The sequence below is a fragment of the Numida meleagris genome, chromosome 11 (genome assembly GCF_002078875.1).
Source record: "Numida meleagris isolate 19003 breed g44 Domestic line chromosome 11, NumMel1.0, whole genome shotgun sequence".
In the NCBI taxonomy this organism is placed as follows: Eukaryota; Metazoa; Chordata; class Aves; order Galliformes; family Numididae; genus Numida; species Numida meleagris.
This window is the reverse complement of record NC_034419.1, coordinates 19,539,929-19,561,617: the sequence shown is the minus strand read 5'-3', so window position 1 is coordinate 19,561,617 and position 21,689 is coordinate 19,539,929. Positions and strand designations below refer to the sequence as shown.

General features: G+C 42.6%; 1 protein-coding gene and 1 long non-coding RNA gene across 2 annotated transcripts; both read right to left on the bottom strand.

Moving 5' to 3' along the window:
* On the bottom strand, nucleotides 109-6,932 carry LOC110405043. The gene is made up of 3 exons (XR_002442649.1): nucleotides 6,327-6,932; nucleotides 4,866-5,028; nucleotides 109-1,965 (listed from the first exon to the last, which is right to left on the bottom strand). It is a non-coding gene; the product is annotated as an uncharacterized LOC110405043 (long non-coding RNA).
* On the bottom strand, nucleotides 8,265-21,261 carry LOC110405037 (interleukin-1 receptor-associated kinase-like 2; the record flags this gene model as incomplete). The annotated part of the gene is given in 12 exon segments (XM_021409933.1): nucleotides 8,265-9,664; nucleotides 9,948-10,464; nucleotides 10,627-10,827; nucleotides 11,877-11,939; nucleotides 12,647-12,842; nucleotides 13,220-13,329; nucleotides 14,058-14,172; nucleotides 14,647-14,711; nucleotides 15,134-15,328; nucleotides 16,628-16,734; nucleotides 17,432-17,602; nucleotides 21,082-21,261. Coding segments are annotated over 12 exon segments (2,039 nt in total), but the record flags the coding sequence as incomplete, so codon positions are not given.

The window sequence follows — 21,689 nt, the reverse complement described above, 5'->3', positions numbered from 1 at the left end:
CACACTTTTTCTTTATGCTTCACTCCCTTCCTCCTCCATGGCAGCAGTTCCTGTGCATTCTCTTTGTTTTGGCTTAATCAAGATGATACATCTCTTCTGTAGAAAAAGCAAACCTTATTTTGGTAGCTCTGTGCACTAACATCCTATTTTCTCTCACAGCAACACAGAAATTATCTTTCTGTGTACACCCACTGATGTACACAATATTCCTTTTCTTGTTTAAAAGCATTGTAGCCTTAACCAAAAAAAAAAAAATCAAGTCATCTAAAACTTAACATTGCATTCAAAGAGTTCCATCTGAGATTACACAGTTATTACATGGTATGTTCTTTTATTTTCCATTTCTACTAAGATAATCGTAACTGGAAAACTGAAAAGGCTGCCTTATATTCCCAGTACCTTACCCATTTTTAAGTCTGTGATAACACAGTATCTGATGCTCTTGGAGGGCTTTCCCTTGGCTTTAATAGCTGTGGAGATGATACAGTCCTGAAATAACCGCATTCCTTCCAATGAAACTCAAAATCGAAGTGTGACTCTTAGTTGAGTTTCAGTATCCTTCATTCTAAGGAAAAAGGGCACTAACTCTAAGTACTCAGAAAAGTGTTTTCACATGGGGGCGTTAGGTTCCATGATTGGGGAGGTTAAAAGTTACCCTTAAATTTTATGAGTTTCAACACTTAAAGATTCAGTACTACTTAGCAGGAAGGTCCAGTTTAGCCTGTTGTGTTGGGACCCCAGGAACGGCTGATTCTGGGGTCAGAATCCACAGTGTACCACAAAAATGCAAGGGGCTTCTGTTAGGAGCCAGAAGCTCTCTAGTGGTTCATCATTGCCTACTATCTTTGTGCCACTTGGTGTTCTCTGTCAGCAGGCTCTCAGACAAAAGTCAAGACGGAGCTCTAACCATACAAGAACTTAATCCAGCTTTGTTGCAGTGGGGCTTCTGCCCATTGCCTCCGTTCGTTCTCAGCTGCTCTACCACAGTTACCAGTTTTCTCGGCGCTACCAAGTCAGCTGATACCATGGACATGTTTCAGAAATGATTTTCTTTCAATATTTGGATCATTCCACAAACAGGACAACAAAATCTGATAGAACAGAGCCCAGGAGAGAATGTAGAAGAGAGGAAGCACACTTAAGGGCAAAGATGAGAGACATGGCTGTTACTACAGGCCAGGAATACAGTTCTTTTCTGTTACACTGCACCAGATAACAGTAAAAAGGCTTGGGACTTTCCCTTCTCAAAAAAAAAAAAAACCATTACAGCTACTCGTTTTTAGAAGGAACAACGTTAACACCACAGCAGAAAAATAAAAGAAGAAACACGCAATTCCCTGCACAACTGCATTATACGTAGAAACGAACGCAGCAACAGATGTGTGCGGTTTTCACGTTTTTGTTGTCTTTGTTATCTCACAAGCACACTAAGTTTCCAAGGAATTTAAATACACATCAGACTGCATTTTCAGAAATATCACAGCACAGAACAAATACTCCACTCACTATATAAAGTGCTTCAGAGAGCAGCAGTTTGGTGAAGCGACAAAAGTAGCCTGGTAAAGTTTCAGAGCATTTCTAAGCTTTCATCAGTTTTCCTCTGTGATTTCTCTCTGCTAGCCTGTCTGCTCCAGCTATTACATCTCAATTATAGAAGAAAACACAGTAAGTAATAATCTCTTTTGACAGGATATATTGCCTTTTTGCATGCAACAATTGTGTTTTCCTACACCCGTTTTTAGAAACAATTGCACATCATTCAAATCAGGAAAAATATCTTCACTAGATCGGGATTCAATCAGATACAGAGATTATAAAATATGTTTAATTTTTTAACCTAGGTTTTCAGTTTGAAGCACCGCCTAACGAAGATAATCATGTTTCTCAGAGTTACTCTGCTAGGAATTCTCCTTCTCAGCATCCTCAGGACAGAAACTGCTCTGGCTGGCTCTAGTTTTTTAAGCCCTGCATATAAAAACATACAGGTAAAAATTCAGAATAATGCTTTTTTGAAATTGTCTTCCTCTATAATTCCTTAAGGCCAAGATTCTTTACAATGTTGAGAGGTTTTGAAGATAACGTTTCTGGAAGAGGAAGGAGGTATTCCAGAGAATTACAAACAAATGCAAAGCAGCCATTTAAATAAGTTGTTAACATACACTTTGAAAATTAATTGGAAGGTGGCTGTTCCATAAGGAACCCTTAAACAAATCCCTATTAGAGTGAATGCAGCAATAGTAGTTCAGTTATTATATACCCACGCATCCACATAACTTTAAAAGAAGTCAGTGATGGCTCTAACTTATTTGCTGCATTTGCATTAATTATAAGTTCTGTTTTCCCCACTACAGCCTACTTTGATTATAGGGATTTCATACAGATGTTATTTTGCTTGCTTTCTAGCAACAAAAGGATACAAGAAAACCAACAGCAAGATTACATCGTCGAGGCACAGGAAGCTTTTGGGATACAGATGAAACGGAGGGAGAAGATGACAATAACAGCATTGATATCAAGGTGTGTATTTTTCACTCCTGCTCACATACAAGTTTAAATGATTTTGTTGGGGTGGGAATAATTTCTGCCACAGGAAGTGTACAAATGAAAGCCACGATCATTTAACTTGAAGGGCATGTAGAAAAAGACACATGGAAACTGCCAGCATTGATAGCATGAAATAATTTAAAATTATCTTTACAAAGGCAGATCACAATCTCCTGTTAAGGATTCACTTACATTTCAGAACTAACATACGATAATGCACGTTTCTTCTAGTTTTCTGTCCTGCAGTTTATCGTGCAGTTCTGTTTGCAGTAGCTATGTACTGTGTTTAACAGATGATCATTACATGCCTCAGCACTATTACATGAATAGATAACATTTTCTACCTCTTCCTTATCATCATGCCTACAAATAACATTAACCTGTAGTGTCCTTGTCCAAAAATAATCTATTAAACTCCTTTAATGTTTTTATAGTTTAATGTTCCTTTTGAAATTGGTGTCAAGATAACAGAAAGAGAATATCAAGAATATGGACAAGCATTGGAGAAGATGCTACAGGACATTCTTGAAGAGAATGCTAAAGGTATTTTCAAAAAAGTCATAAAAGCAGAGATTTAAAACAAAAAACAAAAACCAACCCACAAAATTTTGTCAGCCATTTGTCACCTGAAACAATCAGAACAGCATTTCAGAAATGACTGGGCCTAAGTAACTAAGCTGCTACTAAAAGAACAACTAAGTATCTGATGTTCAGAAAATGCTAGTTTAGCTTCGAACAGTCACAGTAGAGTAAATAAGATAGTTCTAGATGACTCACTAATAAAGTTCTGAGTACTAAGCCCCACCACAAACTTTTTTTTTTTTTTTAACCTTTACAGCCCTTCACTCTTTATTTGCACTTGACTATGTTAAGCTGTCCTTTCCAAATCTTTTAAGAGTTATACCAGACTTCAAAACTGTATTACACATTCCAACCATATATCATGTCAGGCTTCTTCTTTCACCCTGCTTTTCAGGATCCCAAGAATTGCCACAAGCTCTTCTCCCTATGCTCTGAATTCCTTTTGAAGGGCTGCTTCTATGGCTATCACACAAATAAGACAGTTTTATGCATGCATACCCCAAAAGAATTTAACTATGTGAAAGCTTTATCTTCTTTCTTCATTTGGGTGCTTGAAGCACTTCTGGACAGATTCACAAAACAGGATTTTCAGAAAAAATATTAAGATTTTCAAAACAACCTATCTTTTGCCTTTTTAGAAACTCAAACAAACAACTGAAGCAAGCTGAAGGACAGCCACAGCACTAGATGGCCTGATTTAAGTTTTACATGAAAATGAAACTATTACTGAATTAACATCTCTAGGAAGAAAGGCGTACATAACTTGAGTAGTTTGCTCTAAGAAAAGACAAGAATCTACAAGCAAAACTTTAAAGAGCAATGTGAATCACAGGCTGACATGTAGGCTTATTTCCTTCCTTAGTATCTATTGTGACTATTTAAAATGATATCTTTGAAAGCTATATGAATCCTTTCTGAAACTGGTGGAAACTTCATCTTACACTTCTACAGACATCTGTAACAGAGAATAAAGCTTATGCTGAAACTGCGACCATTTCTTATTTTTAAGAGTATCTCAAACTAGGTGGCTCATGTAATGAACTGTGCAAACTAGATGCACATGGAATCAACTTGCAGTTACCAAATGTGCTTAATTCTCAAGGGATGTGTTAACATGGATATTATCAAGGAAACCACCCAATATCTCTTCCAGTTAAAATAAAATAGTTTTCCAGTTAACTTACTTGGATTCAGAATCATATCCGTACTAGTGCTAGATATCAGAAAAACAAGGTAAATTTTCGTGCTACAAGTCCATACACCACTATGCTCCACTATAATACATGTTCTTTTCTGCAAATTACATGCTTCCAAATGCCAACATGAATGCCCATATAGAGATTTGTAAATCCATGAAGATTTTCTGGTCAATGCCTGAAGACATTTTGTAAAGTACCCTGGAATAGGCTAATGTCATAAAGGTAAATACAAACGCAAGGGTCAGTTCTTAGACACATTCTCTTTTCCTGTCACAGAATTTATCACCCAGGTGAACCGATTTCTTTGATTCCACTAGCACCATCTTGTATTATACCACCAGAAGTCAAACAAGATTTACAGGCAAAAGGAAAAACTAATTATAAAGGAGTAAGTATTTCCAAGACAACCAGAAAATAAATATACTTAGAATCCTTAGCACCAATTCAAATAGCCATAATGTTTTGGTACCACAATCAGAAGAAATAGCTTAATGGTTTTCCTGCCTATCTCATAACATATCCCCAGGGTACAGATCTTACCAGCATTTGCTGAACAGCTCCATAAGTCGTGCATGTGCCTGATGGTCGCCTGTAGAACAGCAAATGTATGGACAGTAGAAGGTTTTTCAGGTGTGCAATCTTCTCTGCAGTGCACAGCTAGTCCTGTTTGAGAATGCTGACATGGACTTCTCAGGTACATAACCTGCAGAAGTGTTATGAAAGGGAACAGTCAGAGCACAGAAGTCACAATGGTAATCCTTAATTCTACTACTTAAGTGTTATCTCTGAAAAATATGTAATGTTTTCCAAGCATGCTCCATGAAAGCAGTCAAACAGTACATTTCCCAGCAGCACAGTAAGGAAACTCCTGGCCAGAGACACTGTGTAAATCCTTCCCTAAAAAGGAAGCACTGCAGTTAGGATCCATTTCTAGAGTTCTGACAGAATTGTACAGAATTAATTCTACTCAATGCAGAGGAAAAGAACATGGCATAGTTAGTCTAGAGAATCAAAATCTAGTCAAGGCTATTATGCTGTTATCCAGCTAAGTGAGCAGCACATTCTAAGGCTGCTTCAAACAAAGAAAGAAAGAAACCAAACAAGCCACTACCAGCAGCCCCCAAAAGGAGAATAAAAAAATCACAAACTCTTTTTCCCAGTGACTTAAATGTGCACATTTTCTATATTGCAAATACAACATCCACCTCAAGAGGGTAGTATAACCTAGTCTCTCGTATGGCTAAACTAGGTCAGATGTGCTCTGCTACTGCCTAGAATAAAACATAAGCATCAGATTCTACAGCTGTTCAAAATGACTTTGTACAGACTCTCCTTTTGGAGGCAGAAGAATAAAGAAGTAAAGCAGTGAATCAAAGAAAGAGATTTGAGAATTGCTGCAGGAATGGTTCTGTGTCACTGTAGCTGCCGTGAAGACATGGCAAAAGATAAGAACACAGCACCAAGTTGGTATCATTACTGCCTGATAACAGAGAATACGGACTAAGGCTTCATAGAGTTCAAAAATAGTGTATTTCTCCTCTGAGTTTAATACCTTTGAGCTCTCCAGCACCTGTGAAGAATAACGGAAATTCAGCTCGCATGTTAAAAGCCCAAAAGCCAGGGGAAATTCTTTTAAATATGATCATCTATTACTTGTTTCCATGTGAAAACAGGTTAAAATTACTGGATTGTATGTATATATTTATATATAAATAAAATGTGCACTTTGTGCACTATCACTTTCTTCTGCCTTTATCACTGTCAGATCCCCTGGAGTTCGCTCTCATCGTGCTCAGCCTCGCAGTAGAAGTATCACTATTTGCTTACTTCTGCGGTAGGTTTGGATGACTGTTGTACATCAGGGCATATTAAGTGAGAATCAAACAACGTTATCAAATGATACAAACCAAAAAAAAAAAAATAGTGAAAATTTTGGCCAACATCAAATCCAAACAGGAAAAAAAAAACCCAAGAAATTTTGTTGCAACAAAGAGTTTTTACCTCAGCTTCCGAACTGAAGAGCTTTCCCAGCCCGTGACGACCCTTGCGGCCGCTGTCACCCGGAAGGCAGAGCTGCGCGGTGCCCGCGCCCCGCTGTGGGGCGCGCCGGAAGGCGGCGCTGCCGCAGTTCTGCCCCGGGGGGCACCGACGGGACAGGGGAAAACGAGGACGGAACCCTGAAGTTCCGAGTGACAGCACAAACCGGTTGTCAGGAGAAGGGCCGGGAGCGCTGCCCTTGGTACGGTTTGTCGGGACTGACTGACGGCAAGCAGTGACACTGCATAGTTTTAATTTTATACATATGCTTTTTCGGAAACTGTGACTAAAGCTTTGTGCTTTTAGACACATGAAACTTTTCATTGATAGGGTTTAGAAAAAGTTTGTCACAGACAAAAGCGTATGGCACTGCTGCTGGCAGGAGGGCACCACAGGAGCCGCCGCTCGGATGCCCCCGGCCTCACAGCACGGGGAGAGCGCGGGGGAGCTGAGGCCGCTCCTGAGGTGACGGTCCCGTGGGCGGGACCTTCGGGCGGACCGCTGCGCCCATTGGGCGGCCCGGAACCGCTCCTGGCACCGATTGGCTGAACCCGCTCCGAAAAGGGCGGGAAGAAAGGACCCGCCGAGCCGCTCGGCCCACCTCAGCGATGCTTCGCGGGGACGGGGCGGCTCTGGGCGGAGCTGTGGGACGGCGGGGAAAGCGGCTGCTGCACGGAGCGCTGCACCAGGCTGCAAGGAACCGAGGTACCTGTCTCACCGCGCGGGGTGGCCGACACCAGCGGGGGGAGGCCGTCACACGGAGCAGCGCGAGAAACGCGAGTGGCATTTATTTACCTGTGCGGGGACGCGCCGCTCCCCTGAGGGGCAGCCGGTACCGGGCGCCCCGCCCAGCTCGGAGCCCCGCCCCGCATCGCGCCCCGCCCGCACGGCGCCGCGGGGCAGTGACAGGCGGCGGCGGGATGGCGGAGCGGCCCGGGCCCGAGCCGGAGGCGCTGCTTCTCTCCGGAAGATCGGTGGATCCGTGACGCGCGGTGGGGCTGTGCTCGGGCACTCTCCTTCTCGCGGTGCCCGAAGGTGCGCTCTGCCCTCGCGCTGCGGGGAAACGCGCCGTTCAACAAACAGCAGCAAGCGCGTAGGGAATGGCACCCGGACACGGGATGCCTCAGCTGGTAGGAAATTAAGAATCTAGCGAAGTTCCGGAAGCAGTGCACGGCGCAGTCATCTCATTTTCAGGTAGGAACTGCTGTAGAGCAAGGGATGCAACGCACAGCCAGCGGAGCCAGAGCCATCCGCCGCCAGTGGCCCAGGACGCCGCTCCGAAGCGCTCCGCGGCCCCGTCCCCACGTGCCCTTAGCGGGGCTTCTGCCGTGGGGTTCGCTCGGCGTTCGTTACACGTGCAAGGAAAACCCTATCGTGGCACTATTTCAGCCCTTGACCTCAGCCCGCAGCACAGCATCATGTGCGTTCTCTGGGTTTTAGCCGTGCCTTTGGAAGGTGCCAATCTTCACCTTCGTTTTATTTGCACAGTCTATAGATTAACAAGTTGTTTTTTTTTTTCCATTTATATACTGTGCCATTAGTGTGGTGTCCACAGATAAAAACAGTTTGCTTTCCTCTTCTGAGCTACAGTGTCTTAAGAACAAACTGTAGTATGGAGTCTGCATCTAAGCAGCAGTAAATGCCACTGGAATCCCAGAAATCACTGATTTAATTGAGAATCTTTCTCTAGGAATATCTCAGAGAAAAATGAATCCGCTACTTAACAGTGGACGAGGACACATGCACATGTTTACACTACTGCTACAACTGCTAATGGTTAGGTGTGTGCAAAGAGATCTTGAGCTGCTTCCGTGTAAACACATACATACCACTTTAGAAAGCTAGAGTAAGACATTTTTCTGCTATAAATCATGAAAAAGCTGGATATAAAGACAGGGCTTCTTTGGTTTTTATTCTCAAGTTTATTAATGGAGCATAAATTTATCAGGTTGAGATTAAAACATGTATTATACTGAATAGCTAAAGTAAGAGTACCATTATTGTAAGACTATGGAGAATATGACCTATGTTACATTATACTTAATAAACATCTGGTAGAGTTCTATACTTCAGAATATTTTTAAGATTAACACAGAACAAAGGAAAGAATAAAACAATTGACTTTGCGACTATTTTTACAGCTTCCATATTTCAGTCTCTGCAGTGAAAGAACAAAACCTTTAAAGTACTGTAGACACAACTGTGCCTAAATTATCTTTCTCAGTTTAGAAAGGTGAGGTTTTCCCTTCATCTCTGGTGCACTTCCACATGCATTTCTGCCTACGTGTGTCCATAAGCTACGTGGTCTGATAGTTCCTGCTCACCATAAACCTCTGTTTCCATAGACTGCACAGAGTAAGTGCAATAGAAGATATTTTAAATTAAAATCCAACATATATAGTAGCCACTAAGTAAAACACAATGAGAAACCTCAATAAGGTTTAAAGGACACTTAGGAGAAAAAAGAACATTCAGAAATACCCCATGAAGTACTAATCACTGTCCTATAGCTCCTGACAGTGAAACTTGCTTAGACTTAATTATATAACGCATATAGCTAGTACAGCAGCCCACAGAGTAGATCGACATGTCTTCAGTTATTTACTTACAACTATTTTCAGTGCAATTCAAATTGAGATTGGCCGTATAGAATACATCTGAGAACTTGCATAAAATTTTCCTTCTCTGGTAACAGAGTTTTTGGGTATACGGACTAAGAGTATATGAAATAGATCATTCGAAAACTGAAACCTTCTCCAGTCTCTTCAAAGATTTGTCTCCTCGTATACAATGCAATGACAAGCAATACCCTTTAGGGTATTGCTAACCAATTGTGGATTGGTGCTTGCCCTGTAACTTCTAGGACTCTGATTTTTTAATAAGACACATATTATCTGTAGATGCTTTTTGAAATACACAACACAAGGACCTCAAATGTAATGCAGATGAGAAGAAAGAAGGCGTTTCTGCTGGCAGAGCTGCACTGTGCTTTAGCCTGTTTTAGGAGAGATATTTCCTGTTTCTTCTCAGAGCAATCACTTTTGTTTTCTTCAGAGAAGGATCATGTTTTTGATCCAAATCTGCTACTTAGCCTCACAGGAGAGGTGTACTTTTACCATCTTTCTAACGAAGAGACACTCCTTATTTCTTCTTATGGGGTCACAGCTAATAAATCCGTCCAGTTTAAGAATCAAAAAGTTCAGAACTGCTTAATTTGTCTTCTTCATACAGCAAAATATTTTCCATTAGCTTCTTTTTTTGGTCATTTATCTTTATTTTCCAAGATGCCTCTCTGGCTAATGCTGAAAAACAAAAAAAAATCCAAATACTGAGACAAAAAAAAAAGCATCTGCGTCTGAGGCACAGACAGCAATTTTAAATTAAAAATCTGGCTCAGAAAAACTGACAGAAAAAAAACCAGAGAACATTCTGTAGATTTGTTGGTAAAATCATAAGCAAGGAGTAGGAGCCTCAACTGTTATAGACTTGGGTTAGAACAGAAGCACGGACACTTTTGCCAAAAACACCTGAACGATCGCATGCTAGATCGTCCTGCACCCACCCTTCAGATTTATCTAGATTTACCTTGGGATGAACATGACGAGTCAAGGTCTGCATTTTTTGGTTGAAATGTGCTTTGTGCAGTAGAAGCCATTTCCAAGTTGCCATCGCTTCTGATGCATGCTGCATTTCTTTCCCGGAGTCCATTTGCTTTTGTTTTCTCCTTTATCCTGCAATCAGAGCTCACAATACTTTCTAAATTGTTACAGTTGTTGCTGGATAGCTCATCTGTAGATTTTTCTTCAGGATTCCATACGAAACTCGTTGATTCATCTGATTCACAAGGGACCCTTGACATCTGTTCACAGTAAGTGTCAGGTGACACAAATCCTACTGAAGGTGTGCACTGACCAGCACTTGCCAGGATGATTGGCTGTGCGCTGTCCTCTTTATTCTGCCCTGCAGAAGGGACGTCCACGCTGAGATTAGTTGTCTCATCATCAGTTTCTTCTGGAGTATTCATGGAAAACCCAAAAGTGCTGCCTCCACAGATGTAATGCTCTCTCAATTTATTTTCAGCTGTTTCCATAAGTTCAAGCACCTGTTTTTAACAACAAAATCCGTGAATGCAGAATAATCCCTATACCCCTTCTCACACACATTCTTATATCAACGCTCCAAAAAAAGTTGGGGTGAAAATGTTGTAGCTTTAGACCTTGCTGTCACAAAGGCTAAATTCTCGGTCACGTTGTTAAAATATTACCTCTGCTATTTTAGAATTCTTCTTTCTCAGACAAAGGCAAGTGGCTGAGGCAAAATCAATAGCAACCTCTTCCAGCAAGTGTCCTGCTTTCTTGTCCAGGTATTTACAGCATATTTCCTTGGCAGCTAGCTTTTCCAAATTCTTGACTTTGGAGTATGAGGTTTCTTTTGCTATTTGGATTTCATCAGCAATCATATCTTTCTGTTCAAAGGAAAAAGGTGCATTAGTGAAGACAAAATTAACACCAATATTTAATTCCATCTGAATCACTGAGAACAGGAGCCTTCCCATGTACTTGTTATTATTGCTCTTTAATGACTGGTTTACAGATCTAAAAACTGTAATGATCTCCTTTTGTACAAGTGACAGAAATGTTTATTCTCACAGTAGAGAAATGGCCAAAGATTTTCTTTGCATGTGTCCGATGTTAAATTGCCTAAGCAAACCCAGCTGCTCTATGCTTACACCCACCTAAAGGAATGAAAAATAGTCAACCCTGTACATAGCAGCATTTTTGCACAGAACTTTTTCAAACATTTATTAAAAGAAATCAGAAACCTGGGATCATTTTTTTCTGAAGCTATTTGGACATTGCTGAACCCTTTGGAAATTATACAAACGAAAACTACCATCTTCCTCTTAAAGGCTGCAACAACATGGCAAACCAGGAGTGCACTGCACAGAAGGATTACAGGTGGAGTCTGCTTTTATGAAGATGGTGTTAATGGTATCCAGTGAGCCTAGACAGTTCTGGCTGCTTGTGAAAGCAGTTTGTGTCATTCTAATGACAGCTTGGACAAATTGGCCAGGATACAAATTCCAGACACTGGTGTAATACTAAATGCCTGATACACATGCTAATGAGCAACTGCAGTTAGAGCCTACCCAGATTCCCCATTCAGTCTGGCTCGTAACACATGTCCTGGCACGTAAGAAACCTGCAGCAGCATTTCAGCACAAAGTCTGAAAATGAGAATGTGCTTCAAACCAGTCATGCTGCAGCATCTCCTAACACAGCAAAGCCAGTGCTCATGAGTCTGCTACGTGAGATGGGAATATGTGCTCTACTTCTGTCTAAAGGTGATAAACTGTTGATGTTAATGGAACCATGATATAATTTCTAAAAATCACTTCTTTAGGATGTGAAAAGCATACTGCAAGTAACAAACATTTCTATAAAATGTAAGTTCACTTTATGACAGCAACCTCGTTCACTCATGATAGTGTTCATTATTTCTGCTTTTCCTTACCAGATAAATAGGGCTCCTTCCTTCATCCAGTGCCTTCATCCCTGTCAGTATCTCTGCCAAGACCTAGAAAGTTTATTTGACAGATAAAACAATTTGTTCACAATAAAATCTGTTTTTAAGTTTCTGTAAAGGAATACTGAACTGCCAAGGCATTTTAATTTTTATTTAAACACTTCACAATGTGAAGAATTTAAATGCTTAACAATGCCAAATTTGGGCAGAATTTATGACAGTTTAGATCTACCTGCAGAGTCAAGTCCAGATCTTATAGTTAGGTACAATAGATGATAAAAAAACAAATGACGTTCAATAAGAAGACAGTCAATATAAATCTATATAAGAAGTGACACCAAACAGAGGAACTTCCTGTTAAAGTGGAAATTTTTGAGAGAAGTGACATTTTAAACTCCTATTTCCACTGAAATTCCAACTGACAGATGATGTTTATAGCGGTAGATGTGGCTGATCTGTAACAACTGTGAGAATTTAACTGAAAACTTTCTGCTACTCTTTTTCTCAAACTACCAACAGTAATAATTTTTTGCAACATTTTGCCATTTTGTTGTTCATAAGATTCACATCACTTTGCCACAAATAAAGTAGATTTGGAGTATGAAGATAATTAAAACCAGAATCTCAGCTCATTATATAGTTAGCAATTGTGAGTGAAATTGCAGGAACAAACAGCTCTGTGGGGAACGTGCTCATTCATCCATTTTCCTGTCTACAAACATCAAAAACACAACAGAAGACGGGAAAAGGCAACGTACCACACCACAGCCAAATACGTCGACTTTTTCTGTTAACTGCCCATGCCTGATAAAATCTTCGGGCAGATAAGTAAGAGAAGCCTGTAGGACTTTGGTTTTCATCACAGTACATTCGGACTTTTTATCAGCAGAATACAGTCGCAGACCTGAATGTCCAAGCTTTGGAGTGAAGTTTTCATCCAACAAGACATTCGAGCTGTGAAAGACAAACAACACTGCTCAAGTAACTGCTTTAACTTGATGTGAAGTTTTACACTTTTGAAGTTAAGGCAAGTTCTGAGGGGGAAAAATTACAGCATTTGGCCTGCTGTGTAACAGTGAAAGGGTAAAGACTAGGAGAAAGGGAGAGGGGAATTGAAAACACTCCAAAAATTATTCCAGAAGAATATAGTTCCATCATTTATAGAAGAGAGACAAATTAAACATGATCAGGTGAAGATTCTACAGAACAAGAGACTGCAGAATGACATGGCAAATGAATATCAACATTATAAAACCCTTCAGGCACTTCTGCTCAAGGAATCCTGGAATTAACGAGGGAACAGCTAAGTGCTGATATGCCAAACCCCTCACCTCTTAATATTCCCATGAATAATTCCAAAGTTGTGTAAATACTCCACAGCTCGGATGAGTCCCACAGAAATGCTAATTCGCGTCTCCCAAGCCAGTGGAGCAGAATCATCCTGCAAGGAAGTAATGAGGAAAGAAAAAAAAACAAAGGTCTTTTTTTTTTTTTTTTTAAACAATTAAAACTATATAGCAGCAGTACATTTTCATTTTAAAGACTGCTTTGGTCCCACCGCAATTGTAAGCAAAATGCCAGCTGACCTAAATCAGAAGTTTTGTCCAAGGCAGAAATCTGTGATTTCTAGGCCCAGGAAGGAGCTTATTGCTGCACACTGCACTGCGTGTTTTGCCTGCTGCATGACAACAGTGAGATAAGGATACAGCAAAGATCGTGCTTATTCAAAGCATCAATTATATGCCATCGCAGAGGCACAGTACTGGTTTTGATGGGTTGCTTTTCTGCTCCTTCTGTCATATTATCTCTGCAAACGCTCTTTCAATAGGTGTGAACATCTCAAACTGTTCTCTTTAAGCCCTTCTAAAATGTCGTAGAAGGAGAATGAAAATGATGAGAACCACATTTCCAATTGCAGTGAGATATTACGATATGGATAGGTATGTTTTGCAGATTAGTTATTACTTCAAAAATCTGAAGGCTGCAAAGCAGAAGCTTTTTATTGACCTAATTTGCTGTCGAAAAACTGAAAAAGAGCCTAATACCTACAGACAGCTTATCTGGGCTCTTTTGGTCTGTTTCTTAGAATTATGAGAGACTTAACTGCTTTTCATACAATAACGTGACTTGTAATCACAGATAAATAATGGACTCGGGATACTTGCTTACTTGATGCTGAAGCTTGTTCTGTAGTGATCCGTTAGGCAGGTATGGATATATCAGACAGTGCAACTCAGATTCTACCGTGAAACCCAGCAGCTGCAAAATGTTGACATGACAACACCTGCAGGCACAGATAACAATGATTTACAAATGAAATGAGAGCGATGTGGGAAAATGCATTCTTAAGCTGGAATAAACTCCTAAATTCAAGACAATTGGGAATTATATTTTGTTCTGTAGCCAGAAGTACAGAATGGCCCTGAGCGTGTTTGCAGCAGGCTACACTAGCAGCAGAGGAGAGAGAGAGCTATAGCACAGCTGGGTTCCAAGCAGCCAGAAGGGATACAAAGCTTCAGAAGGCAGCACGCCTTCACCATCTCCACAAGTAGCAAGGGGCTGTGCTTGCTTTGCAGGGAACAGCACATCTCTGGCAGGCAGGCACGCCGTTTCCCCAGGGCTCTCACAAAGGCAGTGCATAACCCCAGTCCCCAGCACGGGTCAGTGCCTGGGGAATACACGCATCAGTGTGACTGAAGAGCCCAGGAACACGGTGCATGCAGGATATGCAGGCTGCCTTCGAAAGTCGACCACTCACCGAAAGCAAATCTGTACTTCTGTATGAAAAAATCTTTGGGTGGAATTTGGACTTGTGCATTCTGTCTGAAAAAAAAAAAAAGTAACGACAGTAATTATTAAGGTGCTGCACTCGTACAGGCCTTTTACTCTCTAGATGACAACTTTAGCAAACAGGCTATTTTCATTGATGACCATTTTGTGTCACAGACAACATCTGAAAATTAGAACAAAATCTGGCGTGAAGACATCTCTGATCCTATTATCCACGCAGCTGGCTACCTCCAGGCTACCCCCACAAAGACAGTGAACAGAACTATCCAGATGAGTACAATCTCACATACGTGTTTGCTGCATCTAGGTTTACTTACGTAATTTCTCTTTTACTTCTCTTATATTTTTGTATAGCAGTTCTTGTTCTCTGCCCACAGAATATTTTAAATGACAACTGTTTAAGGGATTCTAATAAAATAACTCCTGCAAAGAAAAAAAAGAAGTGGAGCACTTGCCTCTTTCAGTTTTTTGATGACATACACCATGTTGTGCCTCTGACCTTTGTAGACATCTGCAAAAGTGCCTTCACAAATTCTACTCTTGTCACTGAACCCATCTGTGGCATTACTAACTTCTTTCTGGGTCCACAAAAGACTCCCACTGGGGAGATCAGTCATCGTCTCCTGCTGAGGAGTAGAAGAGCTGCAGGGCTACACGTTGGAAGAAGAAACGAGTTAATCTCATAAACATTTGTATGCTTTCTCCATCTCTTTCAGGCATCATATTTATTTTCCAAATGAGCATTGTGATTGTTGAAAGAAATTGTGAAAGGTACTGCGCAATCACTCGGTATGGTTTCCCTCTGTAATACCTGTGTTGATTTGTCTTGCTGATAGAAATCTTGACAGTAGAAGATATTTGAAAACAGCTAATCTGCATTTCCACCTTCCCCAAACAACAGAGTTAGTTTTCTTTAAAGTCCTTATATGTATTTGAAGTGACATCAATGCAAGCCACAAAAACCATTAATCTCCATGCCTGGGGCATATATCAGGGAACTGGATCAGAAAGGAGGGTCTCTCATGCTATAATGTATTTATTTTCTCCCAAGAATTCCACAGCTACTTCTGAAGTGGTTGCAAAACAGTTGCTTCTAGTCAGACGAGTCCTAATGCCACTTGTTATTACAATTCCACTGTAGCCTACACATAGTCATACAGCTTTCACAACTTTAATTTACTCCAGACTTGAGAAAACAAAACTTTAACCCCCTCCTCAGGAAATTCTGAAACTACTGCGTTCTTTGTAGCAGTCTTCTCCTACTGCTGGTACTCTTGAACATCATCTTGGACGAGTTAAAAGTCTTAAAGCACAATCTTCTTTAGAAAAAAAAATAAAACAAGAGGCCAATGCAGGACTAGGATGGGACCAGAGCGCACACATGGATCTGGGAAACACACTCTGAAAAAGTACAGGATGGTTCTATATAGACCAGGTTGCACAGGAGATGAGAGCTCTAGGGAGGAATAACAGAAGACTATGTTGAAATCGCCGGGAGCATGAGAAAACTAGCTCACAGTGAGACAGCTGAGCCTTGGAACGGGGCTCAGAGGGATGGCAGATCTCCATCCTTGGAGATTTCCAGTTTTCAGCTAGATAAGGCTCCAGGCAATCTGACCTAAATTTGACACTAGCCCAGTTTTCGGCAGGAACCACATTTCAAATATTAACTAAAAGAAGTATGACATTCCAACTAGTCAGTTGTTTATGCTGGACTGTCCTACGATCCCATCAGAAATGTTGAAGTCTGCTGCAAAATCTATACTGGAAATTCCTTCCAAATTAATTGCTATTTGTTGGCAAAAAAAAAAAAAGTGAAGTAAAATTCAAGTCATTAGTACTATAGTCAGTCTAAACATAAGGTTGAGGAATAAACTTTAACTGAAAAACACAGAATGTCCTAAAGCAAATTTTCGTTGTTATAATCAATGAGAACTAAAGGGATTTACCTTCACACTTGATGAGACAGAAGGATTTGACTGTAAAGATTTCAAAAGGTCTCTTGGGGGAGGTGGTGGAGAAGGAAGTGAATACAAGGTTCCTTCGGAAACAGCATCTGAAATGGAATTAGCAGCACTGATAATGCACCTCTTTTTTGTGACACTGCTGCCACGGACTCACTAGGAGCATCTAGGATGTTTTGCTGAATTGCCTAACCATGTATGACCTCCGACAGGCTGTCAAAATGTGAAATGCCGTGTAAAGACATGGAGCTATTGCCCTGGTTCCTCTTTGTGAGATGACTGTGAAGATCTCTCTAGCCCTGACAGGGACATGGAGCTTCCAGAGCCTCTGCCTGCACTGCCGCTCAGGTGCTCTCCTCAGCGCAGCCTGTGGCTCTGCTCCCTCTCCCGGACAGAGCTGCTTGCTGACACGTGCACAGCTCTCCTCTGGCCCGGATTTACGTTGCGTGCAGAGAGCGACTGAGGGCATGAGGTGTACGCACAGATCTAGTGTTGGCATGGCGCCGGGCCGCGGCTGGGGTGCTCACACAGACCTGGGAGAAGTACTGAGATCCACAGCACCTCTCAAAGCCAGCAGAGCTACAGAAAGGAAGAACAGGTGGCTGTGTGATCAAGCTAGGAATTGGCAGCTCAGGAGACAGTAGTGCTAGGTGAAAGGCAAGTATTCAACTGGGAACATTTTGAACGGGAATACATTGACTTATACTACAGAGAAAGTCAGCGTAAAGCATTCTTGTCTATATTGTCATTTCATTGTTCAAGAAAATCAGATTCTATTATTTTACTTACTACATGCTGGTGATATTCCTGGTTGTGAAGGGTATGCTGATGGCAACAAACTGATCTCATTTTCTCTCTCTTTCTGTTTGTTTTCTGTGGGAGTTAAAGATACGTTCTCCTGTTTAGGTGGGTCTACCAGCTCTTCCTTTTCAGAGGTGGTAATGCTAGAGGGTGATATCCCTGCAAAGGAGATCAAAGGAAAGGTGAAGAGTAGCACGCAGAAGAAAGTCTGATTCTAATCAGTTATCAGACAGTAATCCCCATCGGGAAAATGGACTGTACGTTAAAACGAACATTAGAAATGCTTTACAGTTATTGCTAAATTGTTTCAGTAGCATTGGTATTTAAATTCAGACTTGAAGAGCACATACATCTTAGAAGGAAATATTAAAACTAGATTAGGCTACAGCTGGGACAGGAACAAACTATAACTAAAAGATGTGAAGATGCTCCGGTACAGAGCTGTCAAAACCTCCCAGCAAAGCAGCTGGATTCCGGTCTGTAGGAGTGGTAAAGAGGGCGAGCAGGAGCCTGGAAACGCTGAGTGTGCACTAGAGATGACACAAGAACTTTCTCCTGCCTATTAACCACATCTTCCTGGTTGTAATTCTGTACTCTTGTTTCTATCTGGTACCTTTTATCAGCAATATATTTAACATTTACATAAAAATACAAATTAATGTTTTGACGGGAAAGAAAATAAGCACAAGTACTAATACAAGCTTTTTTTGTCGTGCTGTTTTATCAACTTGTCGTCTTAAGTAAAAGCCACGGGACTCTGTCTGCATTTGAAAGCAGACAACAGCTTTGTATTCTTCTCTGCGTACAAACAAAGCATGGGGGATATCTGAAACAAGAAGGAAGCCGGAGTTTTCATTTACAGTCTGTGCTCCTCATAAACCACTTCCAGAGGAACCGAAGCTGAGAAGAAGGCAAGGAACGGCAGTTCCAGCACACTGCGCTTCGGACCGTAGGAGAGGGCACGTCTGTGTCAGGCAAGCTTTCTCATCTGACTTCCTTCTGGAGTTTGTGTAATTGTTCTTCTGCGTTGCGTATGAAGGCAGGTTTGAACGAAACAACATCCTCAAGCTCACACTCAAAAAAACCAGCTCTGTTTCTTTGTTGAAGCACCAGAATGCTGTGAGATCACAAACGTCACAGGTTGTGGAAATCACTAAGTTTCAGGCAGTCTGCAGGCTTCCGTCCCAACCGGCAGCCCCTGCGTTCCGCAATCGCTGACCTTCCCCTGCCGGTACTTTAACCTAGAAGCCTCTAACATTTGGATCACTTCCCTCTTGCAACCTATTTTTCAGGGTTTTTCATGAATTTTGCAACTTCCTGCACATCAGACAAACATTCAGGTCACCACTGAAGCTGAAGAACTAACAAAGGAAAACGCTTATTCTTACAGGTATCCAGAAATGGGACTAGAGTAGTGCAAGAAATTGTCAAAGGGAGAAACAAGAGGAACAATTCTCCTGCAAGTAATCTGCCAGCAAAACATTCAGCTGGGTGTCCTGTCTGATTCCTGCAAGTCAGACTGGACCGTGCTGTGGTGATTCACTGTTAGGAACTGGGACAGTGGTTTTTTGAAGTGCCCAACAGAACTGAAAACCAAACCCACTTCTAGCTCCTCGCGCCGCCCTGCACGGAATGCTCTGATTTCACAGTTCCTCCCCTGTCACAAAGGAAATCAAAAACAAAGGGATGTTTTTTTGTTTCTCGGAAGGTGAATGCAGATTTTTTCTGATTAAGCCACAACAGACAGGGTGGGATTACAGAAACATCAATGAACTATGTTAAGGAACGCACCAAAGCCAGCCAGCTGCAAACAAAGGCGGGCCCCAGAGCGCTGCAGCCAGGCAGGAACAGCGATAGCCGAAGGTGCGGCCGGCTGCAGCGTGTGCACAGCAGCACCCAGGAACTCTGTGGACTGTGAGATACACCATGGGCACAGAACAAAATGGTTACCACAGCGTGCAGGCCACCAGCTACTCCAGTGCATCCAAAAAATACCCTTATCGGGGAGCCAGGCTTATTGCATTGGAGATCTCTAGATCCAGTTTCTTCAGCGTAACATACGTTGTTTTCAATCCCATCCACTCAGGCTGGACCCTCAGAGCCGCGGCCACTGACTAAGTTCATAACTGGTTTACTATCATACTCATTAAGACAGATGAAAATTCACTTTCCTGTAGCTCCGTTCACTCAGCAGAGGAGCGAGGACAAAGAATTGTCACCGTCTCCTGAGCGGAGCGATGGACCTCAGTCACAGGGCTTCTGCTGAACCAAAGGCTGCCACAGCCCCGGCAGCTCCACGGAGCAGCGCTCCTGCAGGGGTTGGTGGCAGTGTGTTTCATTTACAGAGACGGAATTTGCTTGAAGCACGCTCGTGCTTAATATTCCTTTTTAATCAACAGAAATTCAGAATACCCTTGCTAAAGAATTTTTTTTCCATCCTAAAATGAATTTTCTAAGTCACGCTAACACCAGAAACCCACAAAAAACCCAGCTATGCTATATAAAGAACTGCAGCGGCAAGCAAACTGTGACACACGGTGGGAATTTCCATGAGAAACGCCTCTCGCTGAGTGCCAGCTGTGCCTACGCTGGCGGCCCTGCCCACGGAGCAGCTCGCGGCGGAACCCAGCCCGCAGTGGCCGCATCCTCCCAGGCCGTGCGCAGGCGGTGCCCCGCACACTTCCCATGTCGTCTAAGCGTACGCTCTTGTAAGCTCTGCCCAGCTCCCATATGCATCTGCATCGTGCTCTTCTCGTCATCTTGGCCCACAAAAATCTGTAATCTTCCTTTCTAATAACTGCCTATGGAGAACAGGCAGAAGTCACACAAACACCTCGTCCCCAAGAAAGTGGATTTTGGGTGGGAATACGTGAAGAGGGGAGTATAGGGCACCCTCAGCATGTCAGGGCAGCCCAGTGCAGGAAGGATGAACGTCTTGTCCAGGGTTTCACAGATTCCACAACGGAACTGAACTAAGGCACTGTTTGGCTTATGACGATGGATGGCTGCCATTTAAACACGGGTTTCAACGGAGAAAACTTGAAAGTTCAATTTAAAAGTGCTGCGATTTCTACAAGGCAATGGTTTGCCTCAATCAGGTACAGCGTTTTCAAAGTGTAATCATCCTACCTCAGAAAAGTAACTCTGAAACACAGCAGACTGCACAAAGGCGAGAAGAACAGTGCGCCGGGCGAAGCGCTCCTTTTGGGAACATTCTCACGCTGCAGGAGGGCAGAGTGCATAACCAAAACTGCTAATAGGTTCCTCTGTCCCAAGGTTGTTGACATTAAATGTATAATGGCAACATTTCAGTGGGGAACAAGGATGCGTGAAAAATTCACACGTACACAACTAAGCTCCATGGTAAAACAAGGACGTGTTACAGAACCATCCTTCATGCAGAGCACAGCCCTCACTCTGACAGCTCCTGAAGCACCTAAGAAATACACTGCGAGGTGGGAGGACAAAAACCAGAGCAGCGGTTCCTCGTCTACGTCAGCTCTCCCCTTCCCACCAAGAGCAGAAAATAAGAATCAGCAGAGACTTCAGAATTTGAGCACGAGGTTCCCAGCAAAGAGCTCCTTCAGCTTGCACAATTAACACAGGGACAGCCCGGGCTCCCGCAGGGTGCTACTCACAGTCCAGGATGACCTGAGCCGCCCGGTAGAGCTGCAGCGCCTGCAGCAGGTCCAGCAGCTGCCGCACCGTCGCCAGCCTCACGCCCCACCACCACATCAGCTCTCGGGTGATGCTGATCCCCGTCTTCTCCATGCACTTGATCTTCCGCAGCTCGGTCTGGTCAGTGATCACATAGGAGGCTGTGGGAGACGGGACGGCTTTGTTAGCAACGGGGAGAGAGCAGGCGAGGGCGGGCAGGGAAAGGACGGTGCGATGCATACACGCATCGGTTCTTTCCATTCACACAGTTTTAAAAGCAGGGACCAGCACACGTTAGCTATGCAGACATGAAGAAAATCCAGTTCCTGGAAGTATGATATTTTTTTTTTCTTTCAAATGTTCCAAAAAAAAAAAAAAAGTTTGTTATGTGGAGACCCAAAAAGAAACCCCTGTCAGACTTCTCAGCGCGTTGTCACCCTCACCTAAATACTCTGCTCCACGCCAGGCTTCGGTTAAATCTCCGCTGCGGCAGCGAACGGGAGCCGTCCGCCCGCGCCCCGCGGCAGCACCACGGGACGGCCCCGCGGCTGCTGAACGGGAGGGGCCGCGCGGGCGGCGGGGATCGGCC